The sequence below is a fragment of the Phoxinus phoxinus genome (assembly GCF_949152265.1).
Source record: "Phoxinus phoxinus genome assembly, chromosome: 15".
NCBI lineage: Eukaryota > Metazoa > Chordata > Actinopteri > Cypriniformes > Leuciscidae > Phoxinus > Phoxinus phoxinus.
Window position 1 is genome coordinate 28627749 of NC_136890.1, and position 20596 is coordinate 28648344.

Below are 20596 nucleotides of genomic sequence, written 5' to 3' on the forward strand. Positions count from 1 at the left end.
GTGTCACTGGAGGTGGCCGTGTCTAGTCAGCAGACAGAAGGATGAGCATGCCAGTACAGGGATCAAATACCACGACAGTATTGCCCATCAGAGCCTAAATCAGCCTGATCTCAGCTATTCGCTGACCACAAATAAAGGGCACTTTACTGCAGCCCACAGCACTAAAAGGGACTCACACGCTTTTGATGATGTATGGATTTACCCATGACATCAGTCGAACATATACACTCTGTCATGTCCATATACTGCAATGATACTATATCTTTATGCAGGGATGGTTTCAGGTGCATATACCATGGTACTGTTTGATTGACATTTTATATACCATAGTATTACATGGTACTTCAAGGTACTTTCAACAATACTTTGGTATCTCCATCATGGTCAGTATACATTTTTATACACTAATTTATTGGTATCTGTCAATATTGGACATTTGACTGTGCATGCTCATTTGCACATTACCTTTCCCATCGTTAAGTTTCAATCATTTCATTCTTTAAATGTAAAAATAAAATTTTAATAACATGTAGTATTGTTTTTATTATATATAGTATATATATTTATATAATTATACTGTAGTATATAGTGATATATCACTTTAAATTATTTGTATATTATTGCAATTACGTTTATACATCGGTTTTTAATTAAACTATTTAATATTACAAATATTTTAATTTGTTTTGTTTTGAATCTTAAGTAAAGTACCGCGTGCTCCTCAATGCCAGCACAATGCTAATCATCTCTGTCTATGGCAGTATTCACAGTACTGTACATCAAACATGGAACGTGGCATTCGGCGTCTCATGAATGTTAGTCTGTTTGCTGTCGTCTGTCTGTCTCAATAGGAGCAGGTGTCTTCCCTCTGGAAGAGGAATGACCATGTCAGCTCACACTGTGCCGGTGCTGATGGGAGCTTTGGGATTCAGCGTGGGCAGCCCACAGCGAGCACCGCAGCAAGCCGATGCTTCCTGCTCTCAGGCATGCTGATGTTTTATTAAGGTTGCGTCCCTCCCCAGTGTTTCATAATTAAAGCATGGCTGAAGACACTGTTCCCTAATTCCATGGGTTTATTGTATTTATATGGTTTGCAAATGAAAATTGGGCCATATTACTGATAGATGTTTTATTTAGTGTTGCGTCTGAGTGGCGTGGATGAAAATAATTTATTTAGTCTCAGTCTCTGGGTAATAATTCAGTGAGAGATTCACACAGGGTTTCATGTTCTATGAGATCGGTGTTGCATTTTCGCAATTATACAAACTGTTTTATATAAAGTCAACATATTATGGAAAATAGGATTTTCCTTTCTCTTTTGGAATAAAAGACTTTGATGTACTATGTTCTCTATAATACTCTCACAAAACTTCCTTCTATCAGGATAATTATGGAAAGTCATGGTGTTGACGTCAGAACCAGCAAGCAAACAGGTTTGGAACATCATGAGGGTGAGTGAATGATTTTTATTTTTGGATCAACTATCCCTTTAACATATCTACTGTATATGACCGACCACTTTTTCAGTTATTTTCAGTTATTCAGTTCATTTCACAAACAAAGAGGTTGGAAAATCATAACAGAGACTATTTACAGTACATTATACTGTTCAAAAGTTAGGGGTCAGTAAGATAAAAATAAAAAAAAGATATATATATATATATATATTTTATAGAAGACTATTAAGCTCACGCAGGCTACATTTATTTGATCAAAAATACAGTAAAAACTGTAATATTGTTACAATATAAATTATTACAGCATCATTACTTTTCAGTGTCACATGATCCTTCAGAAATCATTCCAATATGCTGATTTGCTGCTCAAGAAACATTTCTTAATGTTGAAAACATGTGTGCTGCTTAATATTTTTCTGGAAACTGTCATACATTTTTTCAGGATTCTTTGATTAATAAAGAAAGCTCAAAAGTACAGGATTTTTAAAAAAGTTTTTACATTATAAAGGCCACTTCACACCAAAGGGCATACGTTTCATGATAGAGATAAAGTCCACACCATAATTATAACGATAACAGCACAGAGGAACAATATTGTTATAATCAGTAAAAAAAAAAAAAAATCCAACTGATGAACGACATGAAAAATATTGACAGCAAATCCCAATCCAAAATGTATTTTGCCGTGGACACTAATATATATTATAGCTGTCTTTTTAGTTATCGTTCTTGGTGTGAACCCTTAAATGTCTTTAGTAGTACTTTTGATCAATTTAATGCATCCTTTAATGCATCCTTGAATATTTTTTAGTGTATAGGGGTCTAAAACTGTTTCTGGATAAAAAAGTAATAGAGCTGTCAATCAAATTAACTGTATGATATCAAATGTTTCACAATGATTCTCATATACCAGTATTTGCTGAGAAAATCCCCAAAATGATTTTGTATTTTAGACATTTCATCATTATTGTGGCAAATGTGTAAAATAATTTAATAGACAAAGAGTGTTTTAGGAGTCTATGCATGTTCTTGTGTTCCATCGCTATTTTTTATTATTGGTCTACACTGTTGTAAATGCGCTAGATTGACTGTTTATTCAACATCATTGACGATGATGATTTTATGATGGCGTGTCAAGCATATCCATTCACACAAAATGATCAGTAGAGGCATCCAGAGAGGCATTATCACCCAGTGCCTTTTAACAGGCTGCTAATGGACTTAGCCTCTCGCAGTACAGTCATGCTTTCTGGACAAAGAGTGCATGCGTGCCTGTGTGTGAGAGAGCGAGGAGCTCCGTTCAGGGCCAGTGAACAGGGAACGGGTAACAGGAGGGCAGGCATATGGCCACGGGGGGTTAACGTGAGAGCTGAAGCGCGGGCAGATTTCTCACGTTCACCCCCACCTGCCATCTGCCAACGAACCGGACCAGAACCAAACTACTTCAGACCGCTCTCCTTCTCTGACCACATTAGAGAGAGAGAGAGAGAGACAGGGAGAGAGACAAAGAAATAGTGTTTGTTTGAGAGAGATGAAAAAAAGACAGACTTGCAATCTTGTGAATTAATGGCTCTCTTCCAAAATCTAGTAAGCTGAGTATTTAAGGAAGCATGCGTGCGCTCCTGCTGTTCCAAAAAGTAAGCAGCGTGATTGTGCTGCCTTCTAAGAAAACTCTTTTGGACAGATTCTAAGGCAGTATATCAAAGGAAGCAATGCCAAAATGCATTGTGACAATTTTTCCAAGATGGTGTAAAAAATGTGTGAGAAATGTTGATTATAAAAATCATTTATTTAATGCAAAAAAATAAAGTATGGCTAAAAAGTTACAATTAAAAACAATTCTTTACCTATTACTCAATAGTAAAATATGCTATGTATTTTTATGCTTGTTAGAGTTTCTTTAACAAAAGTCAGTTCACTCTTTAGAACCTTCCTCTGGCAACTCTTTTCTAGTTAACAAGCGTACAAGTCCAGCTCCTATCTACTTGAACGCTGTTTGTATATATGCATCCTATTTAGATCACTTATGAGCTTCCATTTCAGTTAACATGCTGTCTTAGAAGACAGGCGCCTATGTAGGCTGTAGACAGCAAGGAAGTTCACTTGGTTTTGGAACTGAGCCAGTTCCTTGCAGTAATTATGAATAATTTCAGCTTTATTACATACAGTTGCTCACTAAATCTTCGAGATGCTTCTCCCCATGCACTGCCTCAGACACTTGGGCAAGAAGATGTGCAATAACATTGCCCTTGCTGGATAAATGCATGAGGGTTATTTTTAGTGTGATGGGAGGCCCACGAGATTAATAAACATTCATCATCCATTTCCTCCAAATTCCTGCTCTCTGTCTTTCTCTATTGCATTCTCTCTCTCTCTCTCTTGCACTCTGTTTTCCGCTCCGTCTTCTCCTTTAGGACAGTGAGAGCTTTCTATCACAGTTTCCAAACACTATCCAGGAAAGAGGAATGGAATAAACGGTGCTTCCATATTTTATTCCTCATCCTCTCACACAGTAAAATTCAATAAAAATAAAATAAAAAATGATACTGGATAGCAGTAGGGTTCAATCCCAGGACTGTTCGGAGATAATTTTGGTAATGATGTCTTGATTTGGCCCTGAAGCACATATGCTGATAACCTTCTCATTTCAACATGACTAGGTCACAGAGGTCACGGCTGCCGCAGTCCTACTGTATACCTGAACAACCAAGATTTGCTTCCACATCGTAACTCGTTCTGGCCAATAACTGCTGTCTGATCATCTTGTAAAGTGACCAACCCCATTTTGTTTGTTAATATTTAGGTTTATGGGAGGGTAAATCTGAAATCAATGATACATGCCACAATAAGCTGGCGTGCAATGAAGTGTAAAGTAATACATACTGATTATTTCACAGACATACAAGTGGATTATATATTTGGTGTCTTGTTGATATGTGACTAACAAAGTTATTTTGCATGATAATTATATTTTCCACTTATTTACTGGATACAAATTTTTGACATTTATTTAGATTGCACTAAAACAATTCTAGATGCTAGGATACACATTAGAGATAATGATTTTTTTTGTTTGTTTCTTTAGAAATTAATACTTTTATTTAGCAATTGATCAAAAGTGTCAGTAAAGACATCTATATTATTACAAAAGTTTCTATTTCAATTAAATGCTGTTCTTTTGAACGTTCTATTAATCAAAGAATCCTGGAGGGAAAAAAAGTCACGGTTTCCACATAAATATTAAGCAGCACAACTGTTTTCAACATTAATAACAATAAGAAATGTTTTTTGAGCAGCAAATCAGCATATTAGAATGATTTCTGAAGGATCATGTAACACTGATGATGCTGAAGATTCAGTTTTGCCAACACAGGGATAAATGATTAAAATGTATTAAAATAAAGTGCTATTTTAAATTGTAATAATATTTCACAATATTGCTGTTGTTACTGTATTATTATTATTTTTTTATCAAATAAATGCAGCCTTTGAGCATAAAAGACTTTACAAATCTATCTGACCGCAAACTTATGAACTGTAGTGTAACTAAAAACATTGTCAATATAAATTTCCAAAAGACATATTCATATATATGTTCTAGTAATATTATTATAAACTTTTGAGATTTCTACATGCCCAGAAATCACAATTTAAAATGGTTTACCATGTGCATGGGACCCCAGTAATAGCTACCTCAAACAAATATTTTATGTTATGTACAGAGCCACTAAAGGGACAAAAATATGAGATGGGAATTCAAATTGTATGTTAATGCTTTTGCGTTCACTTGCAAATGTTTTGCATTCCCCAGAGAAACTTTCCGTCCACTTTTGTTCTTTGTGAATAAATGCAGATTCTCGGGGGAACGCAAAACATTTGTGAGAGAACGCGAACGCATTGGCAAATACATTTTCCTCCCATTTCATACTTTCCCCCCTCACCATGTCCCTTTAGGGGCTCTGTAGTTATGTCAGGTATATAGATTATCCATGGGTGTGTTTGAGGCTGAGGCTAACTTTAATCCAGATGTCTTTCATGCTAAATAAATATCTTACTCAAGTTTCATAATCTCACTATTCAGATTTCGGCAATGTCCTGCAAGAGTCCTTGGTGCGTGTCAGATTGTTCCATCATTCAGCAGAATGAATGAATTGGTTATGGATGATAAAATGAAACCACAAATTCTTTCCAGGGTCTAAAAATATTAGGAGTGACCATGAAACTTTTAGTACAGAACAAATTCGTCCTGTAACAGCAAACACATCACTATGTCTATTTTATAAAGGGACATCACACCTAAATCTCTGGAGAAAATCCTTTCTTACACCTCATTACACATACACAAAACATTACTTTTTGCGGACAAATGTTGCCAGACCTCGCAAAATATGGAAGATTATTTCGCCCCATTCCAAACAATCTCTTTCCAGTGAAGGTTATTAAATATTTTCAGCTTGGCAATGATTAAAAAAAATGACATCACAAACTCCAAAATCAGGCCATTCTGACAGGCCCTAATAATATTGAATTATGGAGATATTTCAACATATTACTTTGAGTGAAATAATGTATTAATGTGTCTTCTGCATGTGTGTTTGATGACAGGCAGCGGGACCCTGAGGGAGTGTGAGAGTCCACGGCCCGACACACACTGAGATAAATTGCTCTCACTCCAGTGACTGTTATTCATTGGTCAGAGGTTGGGAAGAAGCACTGTGATGGTACCACAGTACAGTTATAGTTTCAAATGGTAATAATACCACATGCCAGTACTTGTGATATATGGGCAGTTGACATGGTATGTCATTTCTCTTATATTTTCATTATTTGGTTGGAAACTAAACAATAAAACATTAATTTATTTAAAAACTTTTTTCTATTTTTTTTTTTTATGCTGGCAAAGCTGAATTGTCAGCATCATTACGCCAGTCTTCAGATGATCCTTCAGAAATCATTTTAATATGCTGATTTGCTGATCTGGATTCAGTATTAAAAACAGCTGTGCAGCTTAATATATTTGCAAACTTTTTATGATTCTTTTATAAATTGGAAATATAAATATTTTGTAACATTTACTCTCACTTTGGATCAGTGTAGTGCATCCTTACTGAATCAAACGACTTTTCTTTAAAAAAAAGAAAGAAATCCATGTTCATTTGTCAACTACCCATATACGTGTACCATGGTACTGAATGATTACCGTATCCATGTACTATGGTATTTACATGGTACAGCATCATGGTGCATGTCCTAAAAGGCCATGGTAGTTTTTGGTACTTTTATGCAGTTCTGTTATTTGTAAATAATCATCTTCTAGTTTACCTAAATGTCTCTTCTACTGAACTCTGTTACTACTACTACAAGACCAATCTATTTTAATCTACAGAGCATCACAAGACAAACTACACTACTCTATTGACTTTAAAAAAGCTCGAACCTGTAAACGTGTCTACAGACGTGGATGGAGCCGGAGTCTGGGGTTCTGTGATTGGTTGGACTGACTCTGTGCTGGTTGGTGTTGGTTTTATGGATGTAGTTATAGACATTGGTACAGTGGCTGGGCCAAGCGTAACTGCTAGTGTTGACACTGAGGAAGGATAAAAAACAACATTACAGCCTGTTGAGACCAGCTTTTTCCGGCAAATGGCCATTTAAAAAAAAATGCACAGGTCTTGTCTTCTGGCAAATGGCACCAAGTAATTTTTTTCAGGTCTTGGACTTGGCTCGGACACCAACTTGCGATGTTGAAGATTTGAGTAAAAGCTTAGGTTTTGGTTTCTGAATACATTGTCATATACCCTATTTACCCAACATTCTTATTAAATAATTCCACAACCGAAAGGGCCAGAAAAAAGGTTTACAGAGATGAAGTGAGTAGTATTCAGTAGCGTCAGTTTACCATTCTTTAGATGCAAAACTTAGTGATATCTGCGTCACTAGGATCACAAAAACGGGACACCTTTTTTTTTTTTTTTAAGTGCACCTTTAAGAAGAATCTAACTCTGTATTCCTCATGAGATCAGTCATCACCTCAGATTTCCAGCAAAACAACATTAAACCACCACAAATGGGCAGAACTGCACTGAGATCTCCCATAACCTTGAGCACACCCTCATACATCACAAGCCAGCATTAGAATGCTTTGCGTCTTACATCACATGAAACATTTATGAAGTAGAAAACTGTGGAAAAATGCATCACGCCATCAGAGTTCACAGTGACAGTTAAGGGACGGATCATAACCGACGTCTTGTTAACGACACGAAATAAAGAGGCCAAAAAGAGTGATGGCAGCAGGAGCGAAAACATGAAAACAACAGTCAGCGTATTCCGTTAGCATGCCACTTACTGCCAGACGTTCCCGACGCCTCACCTGCAAACACAGAGAGAGAAGATAAAACAAATGAGAGAGTTTTACTCATTTACTTTCGAAAACACTCTTGTGGGTTTATTTTATTATTTCTCTACCACTCTGGAGCACATCTAAGATGAAAAAACACAGAAGCCTGCCTCGCTTTTGCAGGCAGCGAGCGTACAGTAGCCATGAACTGTACATTTCCACTATTCAATATGCCTATCTTCTTTTTATTGCGAAGTTACTTTGAAAGCTTTGTGCTATTCTACTTTCCTTAGCAAGTGAAGATGCCCCAGTTTTCTACACTGTACGTAAATCATATCTTCTTCTCAGGTGTGTGCGCGTGTCTGAATACAGCAGGTGCATAATTCTTACAAATGTTCGGGGAGCCGTTGGGTGTGGGCAGGTAGGAGCCGGGCTTCCAGGACTTGGCTTTGAAACCTCTCTCACAGGCCGAACAGTCTTGTCCAGTGGTGTTGTGCTCGCAGTCGCACTGAAGGGTCCCGTCACGGAGGGAGCACTGACCGGCGTGGAGGTTACACTTACACCTGTGAAAACAGGGAACAGCGGACAATTAGCACGCTAGTTACATCACAGCCACAGGCAAGGGCGAAAGCTGCACCGCCGAGGACGATTCCCATCTTTTATTAGTTAGGGTCACCCGAGGTAGCTCATTAGCTCACCTACTTGGCTCAAGAAATCAGCTAGGCTCATTAGTGGAGCCAGACACCATAAAGCGCACGGCTAAAAACAGGACCTGTAGGGAATATTGTGGATTCCACAGATCTTTAGATCATGGCTGATGTGTAGTTAAAGAGAGGGGGTTTGGGCCAATGATTTCACTGTGGGCGGGGCTATCCAGTACACCGCTGGTTCAGGCCTGCTGGTTTTGTTGCTCATCACGGCCGGTTCACAACCAAAAAAGAGATTTTTTTTCCACTATATTTTTTGTTTGTTTTCCAGTACAAATAGATTTAAAGGTGGGGTATGTAATCCTCTTTTTTGGCCATTTTTTCAAAATCACTTAAAATCCTTTTCCTAACCCACTTACAGCCACTGAGTTAGAAGCACTGAAATAAAAATTAAGCAATTTAATCATCTGTGGAGCAGGCAGGACTCAAAAAACACCAGCCAATCATTTCCAAGACCACATAGAATCATTGGACAGTAAGTGTGTCAATCAATCGGTCGTACCATTGATTGGTCCATGTTCTTTGAATGGGTGGAGTCAAAGGAAAGAAGGTAGGACCATTTGAGTTGTGTTTTTTCAAAATCTACCGGCCGTTTTGCAAATCACATACCCCACCTTTAACATTCTTAAATCAATAAACATTACTTGAGAAGCAAAATTACATAGGATAACAAGTCTTGTTTTCTGAAAAAATTCTAAAAATTAAGTGACTTTACTCTAAACAGGGGACTTTAGACTTTATGCTATATATATATATATATAGCAATTTTTTAGACTTAGACTTAATATCTTAAATAATTTGCTTCTCAAGTAGTCTGGATTTTGTCTTAATGCACTGTCATGGTTTTTTTTTTAGTCTAAAGTAAAAAAAAAAAAAAATCTGCCAGTGCAGTGTTGTTATTGTAACTATAAACTGTAAAAAAAAAAAAAAAAAAAATTAATTTAAATAAAGCTGAAATAAAATAAATATTACTTTATTTCACTTAGTTCATTTAAGTTATACGTACTAAAATTACTCAAACTCAAACTGAAATAAAAATAAATTAAATCTAAATAGACATATTAAAAATACTAATTACCATAATTAAAATTAAAACTATTTAATAGTAGCCTATATACATAATACTAAAATAACACTGGTGTAGTAAGACAAGACACAATCTATGAAACCAAGAGTTATGTAGTGTTGCTTTTTAAGGATTTTTAGATAACTTTACTAGAAAACAAGTCATTTTTTATGGTGTGTGGTCTTGAAAACTTCTGTCCACTCTTGTGATATTTAAGTCTATTTTGTTACTTTGCTAGATGATTTGCTAGATGTTTCATCATTATTAACTCTTCATGACCCATGTTTGTAAGCACTATAGAGGCTGTTTGTGATTGTTGTATGCGGGCGAGTTTGATTCTTTTTGTCTCTGATGTTGGAGATAAAACTCTGGGATCTGTGGGGACAGTAAACAGCTTCCGTCTGCTCTACTCCAAATATAGCAGCCATCTACTGGGGGGAAGGGAATACCTCGAGAAAGATGGAACCAACAAAAGAGAGAGAGAGAGGGAGAGAGAGAGAGAGAGAGAGAGAGAGGGAGAGAGGGTGAGTAATGATTATCGCTAGTAATGAGAATAAATGGGGGATATTGAGATGGCCTTGCCTTGTCTCTCCTTATCGGTGGCTTTATAAGAAAAATCTGCAGTGCTCCACAAAATGTCGCTTCCCTCCTTTGAGTTTATGAGGAATGCTCTGGCTATCTGACAGCCGAGTTTAAGGATAGTTGAGATTAAAGGTCTGGGGAGGAAAGCAGGTTAGTATGGAAATGACGACTTTTGCAATTACAATCTCTCTAATCAAATGAGTGTGTAAATCCCAATGCTTCGGATTTTTTTTTTCATCCTCACTAGAGCGAACAGCAATCCATTTGCATGAAATATTTATGAAGCTGACCTATATATTTCCATGCGGACACCCCATAACCAAACCTTGTATTGCCGTATAATGAGGTCATACCTCGCCCTCTGAAGTTTCCCATGAAAAAAGTGATGCTATGCCAACATACGAAACTCCGGAATAAAATGCCGTCTAGTGCCTTACTAGATTGCTGTAAAGTTTCTTGTTTGCATGTTTTAATGTCCCCCCCCCCCCCCCCCCCCATTTAAGCATGACAAATTTTAAATGTAAAATCCAAAACATTTCAAATGAAACTAATCTTAATTAAACACAGTGGACTGCATCTTAGTGCATATCTTAGTAAATAATTGTAACTTTAAAATATATGTATGTTTCCAGACCCTCTCGTTTACATGAGTGATAGTGAAGAGTGTGATTTTACTTAATTTCATTTACTTTAATTAGGTCTTCCATGGAAAGCCTGAGGAAACAGTTAGACTTCTACCACCCTCTTGAGGCCTTTAAGCCGTAATTAAAACCCAGTGTCAATCACACACTCATTCATTTGGCAGTTTCTCCAAGACCAAGTGCCTATCAAGCTCCTATCATGACAAATTAATCAGCGGCGGACCACATCGTTTCGGAGATCCTCGCCTTAAGGGAGACCTCTCTACTTTTGAGAGACAGCGCAGGATCTCAGACGAACGTTAATCAATTAAAGCACGGCAGGGTCTCATATCAATTTCTGACCAAATCCAATGTGTGGGCTTTACAATCCTCTTATGTACAGATTGAAATTAGGACTCACCCTGTGAGAAGCGATGAGAAACGGATGAGAACGAGTCTTCGTATAATGTAGAGCACAGAGAGCAGATAGATGTGTTCTGAAGAGCGTCTTGCTCTATGTGTTTATTTTGCTTGGGTTGCATATTTGGGTGTTGATTCATCTATGGGAACTTTTATGTTGAGTTTTATATATATATGAAATTCACATTTAAACTGTTTTGGAAACTTTTTACTGTCTCATCATATGCACTACTGTTCAAATGTCTGGGGTCAGTAGTTTTTTTAAATAATTTTTTATTAATTAATACTGTTATTCAATGATACTGAAGACTGGAGTAATGATGCTGAAAATTCAGCTTTGATCACAGAAATAATTGATCAAATAAATGCAGCCTTGCTGAGTGTAAGAGGATTCTTTGAAAAATATTTAAAAATCATACCGCATACACCAAACTTTTAACTGTAGTGTATTTTTGCTATTTTTCAAATTCCTTTATACTGTAGATTTAGTTTTACTCTTGCCAGACCCAAAAATTCCATGATAAAAAATATTGCATTTTAAAAATTAAGAGATTGATTCAATCATAAAACATTTCACTACTGAAAATTATTTAAATATTTTTTTATACAGTTACATATATATATATATATATATATATATATATATATATATATATATATATATATATATATATATATATATATATATATATATATATATATATTTCAGAAGCTTCAGAGAAAGTGTGATGTGTCAAGAAAAATCAAAGTAAATAATATAACTATAACTTTTATGGTATTATGTTGTATAATTTCCAATCGAGGTTTAATTTTGTCAAATTATGCTAAAGTTTGATTATATAATTGTGTGTATTTTTGTTTACATAAAATGTTAGTTATAAAATTAGCACTAGCAATACAAAGGAGTCAGACATTTAAAAAAATGTTATTTCCACCAATATGAAATGTGATGGAAATGACACTGTGGTGGAAATGTTCATGAAAAACTGCAGAAAAGATGGAAGTGTAATAGTGTATACATATTGTCAGACATTTTCAGACTAATATGAGGTGAATGAGAAGTGTTAACACATGAATGAAAGTGTTCTTAGTCAAAGCAACACACAATGAAGGTGTATTCAGCACACTTAAATGTGTTAAATCATCTTGCATCTCAAACAAAGCCAGATGAAAGCGGCACAGTCGCACCAGCAACTAATACAGGGCAGTTGCAGGAATCTAACATGTCGCGGAAAAAAAACAGCGCTTGAAGTGATTCAAGCCCTTGGCAAAAACAACCCTAAAAAGAAATCTGTCTGGTTTGACAGCTGAATAAATGCCTGCTGGCGTTTTGTAAATGTGCATGGATAGTGAGTGTGAAAACTGCAAGCGATACGGACACTAGCTTGCAGATTGGTATGCATTCCTCATCATCATGAATATTCTAAATTATTGACACATCACCAAAAAAAAAAAGCCAAGTAGACAGGAAAGTCTTGTGATTAAAAACCAAGGACAGAAGAAATCATTTGTGATGCTGTTAAGGACAGAGAGGGCAAGGCCATTTTGCTCTTATTAAAACGCTGGCATTACAGGGTGGATGAACCGGCCCGTGTGCATTTCTAGCGCAGAATGGAGCAAACCAGGCAACCTCACAGGCTCTGCAGCTTGCAGGAGAACAGCAGGAGGCTTCATGGGTCTCGGTAGGGAGGCGAAGTACAGGCATCTTTTTCTGGGGTGAATCTGTGTCGATTCAGGGCAGCTATATCCAGACACCGCAGGGCTGGGACCCCACTGCTCGGGACAGGAACAGATCTCGTGGGCACGCTTGCTGCCAGGCTCTGCTGTTGGGATAGGATCAAACCCCTATATGGCCATCTGTGACTGGAGAATCAGGAGTGTGTGATGATAAACATATGGCCCTTAATGCTCCGGCAAAACAGAGGAGCTAAAGGAGAGCGCCAGTATGTAGTCAGCTGTTGTGGATTCCTCTCAAAGCTTCAGACTCTGAGCTACAAGTTGCGTTGGAAAGGCCTGGGAGAATGTAGCCTTCACCCTCAATGTAGATGTGTAAACATCAATTAGGGAATTTCAGTTGCAGTTCTGGGATAATTGCTGATCTAGGTTCAGTTTCCCACCCTAATCTAATTGGAAAGAAGGGAATAGCTGACTTGTAGTTTGCATGCACAGAATCACACACACAAATACAAACATAGATGATGATGATGAATCTGGTGAAAATAACACATCCCTTGAACTGTATCTTTATCCTAACTTAAAGTTTTTCGTCACTGTATTCATTGAATTTTCAAGTCATTGGATTTTTATTGTTCAGGTTGGATGTCTTGCTGATAAAAGAAAAATCATGCATAAATACGTTGTCACGATCCCTGTACTGTCTTGTGTTTTGTAGGACTTTTATGTTGAAGTATATTCTTAGTTCCCTATTGTTTCTGTGTTCACTTCCTGTGGTTGGTTCCTGTTTTGTCTTATACCTTGTTTGTCACCATAGTTACTCTCATTAGTTCCCATGACATCAATCACCAAAACCTGTCCCTAGTCCACCCATTGGTAACCAGTCTATTTAAACATCTGTGCTTCAGCTGCTGTTTGTTGGTCCTTACTGCGGTTTGTGTATTCCTGTCGTTGTTCTCCTGCCCTCTCTCTTCTTTTTTTTACCTTTGTTCCTGAATTATTTTGCGTTTATGTTTGTCTATTAAGACTTGAACTTGCATCTGGATTCCCTCTCTGCCTCATCGCTGCTTACGTTACATACACAGGTTTCTTGTATACAAACAATACCGGATGCGCGCGCATCCAAGAGGCAAGACCGCTATATGTTATGCCGAGTTCTGTAAAAGAACATTGTAATTAACGTAGATTTCGCATTGTTTGTAAATTCTTGTTGACTCAATAATAAACTGCAATTTCAGAGTTGAATCTGTTTGCTTGTGTTTCATTTGCATATTAATATAACATTATGTAAAAAGTTAGTTAGTTGACTAGTATGAAATTGTCCAACTAAGTTTGCGAATCATAAAAACATGACATACCCTATGCATTTAGGTTAGTTTACAGCACAACAGCTCCGCATCATCTCTGCTTCTGCTAGATATAGCCGTAAAGACTGTTGCTTTCTGCCTCTTAGATGCGCGCGCATCTACGTGATGACGTTGCACAGAAACCCGTGTATACTGTACGTCTCATTGAGTCGCTTAATTATCATTCTGACTTGAATACTTGTATCTTATAATTCTTGTAAAAAACAATAATGACATAATGAGGTATGAGGCTTTCCTGTAGCTCAGACAGTAGAGTGTTGGCGCTAGCAACGCCAAGGTCATGGGTTCGATTCCCAGGGAAAGCAAGAACTGACAAAATGTAAAAAAAATGTGTACCTTGAATGCAATGTAAGTCGCTTGGGATAAAAGCGTCTGCCAAATGCATAAATGTAATGTAAATGTAAAGGTATGAACAGTTAGCATATGCGACTTGAAGGTTTTATGGCAGGAAATCGTTTTTAATTGATTTTATAGAAAATGAGATAGAAGGGGACGCATTCACCTACAGTAGACTTCATAACTTTACCCTGCAGTTGATTCACCATCCATCTCCTTATGAAACTGCTGTAAGTGCAATTTCTGCTGAACTTATGGTGACAAATGGAATTACAACCGATTGTTTCCAAAGTGGTTTCCCAAAGGTTTACTGTCAACAGATTAATAGATCGTAACCTTCAGACTCTCACAAATCCTTCCCTCACGGGTCAAAATGACCCGAAAGCATTAAAATGACACGTCTTCATTTTTTTGTCCAACAAGATTATATAATTTCATTTTGATAATTTTTTCATTTTGTCATGCATTGTAAATATGTTCAAATCTTACCACTTCAGATATTGTCACAGTGTCTGGTTTATGTTCCTTGGGTCACCACTAGATGTCCTCCTTCCCCACGGTGTCCATCACACTATTGAACTACATTTCCCCACGATCCTTGTTCTTCATTGCACTCAGCTGTCCCTTGTCACTAATCATTGCACTCAGCCTATTCCCCATTAGCATTGTCATTTCCCTGTGTATATAACCCTGTCTGTTTTAGTATGTGTCACGGAGTCCTTGTTTAATGTCCCCACACTTCCGTTCCTGTTACTTGTTCTTGTCTTGTCGGATTGATTTACTGGATTTTGACCATTTGCCTGGCTGGATTGTGAGTACGGATTTCCCTAATAAACTGCTTTTGGATCTTACCTTTTCCTGTGTGTGTTGTGACAGAAGGACTCCGTCACACAAAAGGATCCAGCAGTATGTTTGCGAACTTCTCTTCCCCAGTCAACGAGCGGGAGAGGAGAGAGCATTTTGAGGGAACCCGTCTGGTCATTTTTCGTGGGACCCGGGGAGGTCGCAGAGGAGTGGTTGGTCGAGAGGGAATCCAACACCACTCTCCACCATGGTCCCCCTTCGACTCTGGGCTGGTGAGGGACGGGTCGGAGCCACCGTCTTGCCGTCATAGACGGAGAGGGGGTAGGAGACGCAAGTCTGCCAGTCCGGAGACTGATCTCACCCCAGAGGTCGTCCCCGTGCAGCCTGCAGTCATCCCAGAGGCCGTCCCCGTGCAGCCCGCTGTCGTCCCGGAGGCCGTCCCGGTGCACCACGCTGTCGTCCCGGAGGCCGTCCCCTCCGAGCAGCCCGCTGTCGTCCCGGAGGCCGTCCCCTCCGAGCAGCCCGCTGTCGTCCCGGAGGCCGTCCCCTCCGAGCAGCCCGCTGTCGTCCCGGAGGCCGTCCCCTCCGAGCAGCCCGCTGTCGTCCCGGAGGCCGTCCCCTCCGAGCAGCCCGCTGTCGTCCCTGAGATTGTCTCGGAGCCGCCCACCATCAGTCCTGCCACGGCCAAGAGAGCGGTCTTCCTCTTCTATGCGGTGGCGGTACTGCATGCGTGGAGGAGGCACAGCACGTCTGCCGTTCCAGAGACTGTCCACGTCACGTCGGCCGTTCCAGAGACTGTCCACGTCACGTCGGCCGTTCCAGAGACTGTCCACGTCACGTCTGCCGATGCAGAGACGGTTCCTGTGCCAGACGCTGTTCCCGTAAGTCCTGCCATGGCCAAGAGGGCTGTTTTACTTTTTTATGCATTGGCAGTACTGCATGCATGGAGGGGACACACGTCTGCCGAGCCTGGATTTCACGTCACGTCTGCCGAGCCTGAGCTTTACGTCAAGCCAGTTCCCGAGCCGGTGGCGTCTGTTGCAGTTCCTGAGCCGGTGGCGTCTGTTGCAGTTCCTGAGCCGGTGGCGTCTGTTGCAGTTCCTGAGCCGGTGGCGTCTGTTGCAGTTCCTGAGCCGGTGGTGTCTGTTGCAGTTCCTGAGCCGGTGGTGTCTGTTGCAGTTCCTGAGCCGGTGGTGTCTGTTGCAGTTCCTGAGCCGGTGGTGTCTGTTGCAGTTCCTGAGCCGGTGGTGTCTGTTGCAGTTCCTGAGCCGGTGGTGTCTGTTGCAGTTCCTGAGCCGGTGGTGTCTGTTGCAGTTCCTGAGCCGGTGGTGTCTGTTGCAGTTCCTGAGCCGGTGGTGTCTGTTGCAGTTCCTGAGCCGGTGGTGTCTGTTGCAGTTCCTGAGCCGGTGGTGTCTGTTGCAGTTCCTGAGCCGGTGGTGTCTGTTGCAGTTCCTGAGCCGGTGGTGTCTGTTGCAGTTCCTGAGCCGGTGGTGTCTGTTGCAGTTCCTGAGCCGGTGGCGTCTGTTGCAGTTCCTGAGCCGGTGGCGTCTGTTGCAGTTCCTGAGCCGGTGGCGTCTGTTGCAGTTCCTGAGCCGGTGGCGTCTGTTGCAGTTCCTGAGCCGGTGGCGTCTGTTGCAATTCCTGAGCCGGTGGCGTCTGTTGCAGTTCCTGAGCCGGTGGCGTCTGTTGCAGTTCCTGAGCCGGTGGTGTCTGTTGCAGTTCCTGTTGCAGTTCCTGAGCCGGTGGTGTCTGTTGCAGTTCCTGAGCCGCTGGTGTCTGTGACTGTTCCTGAGCCAGGGTCGATCCCTGTCCCGCCTTGGTCTTCACCGCCATGGCCGCCCGAGTGGTCGTCTTCACCCTGGTCGTCTCCGCCATGGCCGCCCGAGTGGTCGTCTTCACCCTGGTCGTCTCCGCCGTGGCCGCCCGAGGGGTCTTCACCGCCGTGGCCGTCCGAGGAGTCTTCACCGCCGTGGCCATCCAAAGGGTCGTCTTCATCCTGGTCGTCGCCCGAGGGGTCTTCGCCGCCGTGGCCGCCCGAGGGGTCTTCACCGCCGTGGCCGCCCGAGGGGTCTTCACCGCCGTGGCCGCCCGATGGACTGTCTGCTTCGCCCTGGCCGCCCGATGGACTGTCTGCTTCGCCCTGGCCGCCCGATGGACTGTCTGCTTCGCTCTGGCCGCCCGATGGACTGTCTGCTTCGCTCTGGCCGCCCGATGGACTGTCTGTTTTGCCCTGGCCGCCGCTTAATCCGTTCCCCCTTGCTCCTGTTCTCCTCCATGGACCTGGCCCCCCATCCCACCCCCTGATCCTCCACCTTTCCACCTTCCGCCTGGACTCTTGTTTGTCGGTCACGTCTTGGAGCGTCTGGTAGCCGCTCCGTAGAGGGGGGGTTATGTCACAGTGTCTGGTTTATGTTCCTTGGGTCACCACTAGATGTCCTCCTTCCCCACGGTGTCCATCACACTATTGAACTACATTTCCCCACGATCCTTGTTCTTCATTGCACTCAGCTGTCCCTTGTCACTAATCATTGCACTCAGCCTATTCCCCATTAGCATTGTCATTTCCCTGTGTATATAACCCTGTCTGTTTTAGTATGTGTCACGGAGTCCTTGTTTAATGTCCCCACACTTCCGTTCCTGTTACTTGTTCTTGTCTTGTCGGATTGATTTACTGGATTTTGACCATTTGCCTGGCTGGATTGTGAGTACGGATTTCCCTAATAAACTGCTTTTGGATCTTACCTTTTCCTGTGTGTGTCGTGACAGATATGTGTTGTCTGCATTGTCACTGATTGATTTTTATTTGATTATTACATTGCCCCATTATATGTGTTCTGCATTGGGTAGGCTCTATCGTCTCATCCCTTCATGACTGTGTGTGTGTTCTGGTTTATGCCAGTGTTAGTTTTTTTACCAAAAAAAAAAAATCCCTATTATACCCAATTCCCCATTAATTTCTATGGGAGTCAAATTGACCCCAAGGGAATCTGTGAAGAGAGAAAGTAGTTTGCAATTTTTTTTTTAATTGATCAAATTAAATTAAAACAATTGAGAGCTCTAGTTTAAATAAAAAGTGGTGAAATCTGTCAATTTTTTTAATAATAATATCACATGAACATGTTTAGAATTCTACCGAATGTAATTCTCTGCCTGGAGTCCTCTTTTGACGTGAGTTTAAACCTGCCATTGCTTAGGTAATGAGGTTTTGGATAAATCTGCACAACTAAAGACAAGAATGACGCAATTCTCCCCAGGGTGTCGTTGAGGAACATTTATAGAATATCATTATGAGCATTTATGCCTTTATGGGATGCGGCGGCTAGATTTCTTTCAAGATTTGTTTAAAAGCGGCAAAGTCTGGTGCAAATAACGGGAGCACGGCGCACTGATGAATAAATAGCAGTGGCACTAAACAAACACAGATAGACAGATAAAAGGCTGCCGCTGGAGTCCGTTGCTCTGAAGCAGCTGGAAGCTGCTGTTAATGGGAGCTTGATTTATTTTTCCCACAGTCCTCTCTCACGAGACACCCTGACTATTTATTCTCATTTGCACAGAAGCACTGCCAGGCTCATCATGAGGCACTTACGCAAACAAAAACGGATGGAGGAAAGACGAGGACAATCGGTGCCCGGAGAATCACCTCGGGCCGGCCTAGATTGGTCATTATCGCTAGTACCCGACTGACTTATTACCTCCATTTTGAAGAGGACTGAGGAACAGCGCTGGAAGAGAATGCGGAGAAAGAGTGGCCATTAGTGAACGGTAATGTGTGAACGTCTCCAAATAGGCTGTCCGGCTCATGAACTTGGGCTGTTTGAGAAAATGACCCGCTTTGTTAACAAGCTCAACGTCTTGAGCCTCATATACCTTATATTAGCAATGTTCCCCCCCCATCCTTTATGGATGAGAGGTACAAATTGAACATGACAGCTCTCCAAAAATAAGATTCAACTCAGTTTACACGGTGTTCAGGCAGCGGATATTGATTTATAAGAATCACTCACTATAGACCGATGTGGGTAATTGGCTTCAAATGCTCTTTTCTCTTCCTCAGCCTAATCCTTCCACAGGACCCTGAAAGCTGTGCCCTCCTCTAACGATGCCCGATTCAGACTCCTCCGGTGGTGCGCCTCTCACAGAACTTCCTCGCCTCGCAAAGGTTCTGTTTTCATATTCCTTATTATCGGCTCTCCAGCCCCTTCCCACATTTTTGAAGTATAGCAGCTGAAAAAAAAAAGGTCAGCCCCACAATAGCGGATCTGTGGGTTAAAAGGCAATCACGGGGAGTTCGTTTCTGAATGTCGTCTTTTATTTTTTCTCTGCCTTTTTATTTTTTTCCTAGCCTGTGCCAAGGGAGCGGCTAATGAAAAATGCCCCGCTGTTTCCTCCCAATGCCTGAGAGAGCTGCCCATACAATAGTATCACTGAAGGGAGGCGGCAGGCCAGAGACCTCTCCTCTACAGCCCCGTTCCCCATCCTCCACGTAGAGGATTTGCAGTTAAAAGGTTGGAGAGACATGGGAGAGAGAGCGCTCCCCATGAGGCGAAAGGCCCTTCCTGTACCACAGCTACTGATTCGCAGACGACCTTGAAAGCTTTGGCACCGGCAGCTCCTGTAAATTATTCACACAGGATGCAGAAAAGGGCTTCTTTTGCACTCCCGCTCGAAAGGGCGGAAGCCCAAAGCAAGCACCGCCGCCTCTCACGTGGAAGACTCGGATTAACGGCACGGAGACGGTGAGGAAAGAAGACGGAGAGAGAGACAGAGAGTGGTCCTGTGCACATCAAAAAAAGTTGAAGGAGAGAAAGAATAAGGGAGGTCCCTTCATAATTAATTTCTCCCCCCCACGGAAACATCGCGATGGGGCCAATTATTGCCAGAATGTGACTCCATCGCCTGCTGCGTCACTGTCCACAGAGCTCTATCCTTTAGGCATCCTCATGCTGAATACAGTGAGATGGGCACACAGTTGTCTTGTCAAGCTGCTCGCTATTTCAAAACTAATTCTGTGCGGTCTGTCCTTTCATAAAATTGCATTTCTGTGGAGATTAACCTTTGTTAGTGACAGCACTTTAAAGTAGTAAAGAATCCATTCCTATGAAAAAAATTACTTTCAAGTAAAATATATTTTTTAACGTATTTATAATATGGCCATTTCCATTTTCCATCCTGATATGATGTTGTACTTAACTATTTCCCTGTCTGCGTTTTTGAAAAAAA

General features: G+C 41.0%; 1 protein-coding gene and 1 long non-coding RNA gene across 2 annotated transcripts in view; one reads left to right on the forward strand and one right to left on the reverse strand.

The window, feature by feature from the left end:
- Positions 1–20596, reverse strand: part of ntng2a (netrin g2a) — a 62875-nt gene that overhangs the window by 13755 nt on the left and 28524 nt on the right. The window contains exons 4-6 of the mRNA XM_079636518.1: positions 8188–8360; positions 7807–7830; positions 6895–7044 (exon numbers count right to left, since the gene is read on the reverse strand). Of these exons, the coding sequence (XP_079492644.1) occupies positions 6895–7044; positions 7807–7830; positions 8188–8360 (347 nt within the window). The remainder of the gene's footprint in view (positions 1–6894; positions 7045–7806; positions 7831–8187; positions 8361–20596) is intronic.
- On the forward strand, positions 1370–19607 carry LOC307011142. The gene is made up of 4 exons (XR_013800357.1): positions 1370–1451; positions 6063–6207; positions 18931–19138; positions 19431–19607. It is a non-coding gene; the product is annotated as an uncharacterized lncRNA (long non-coding RNA).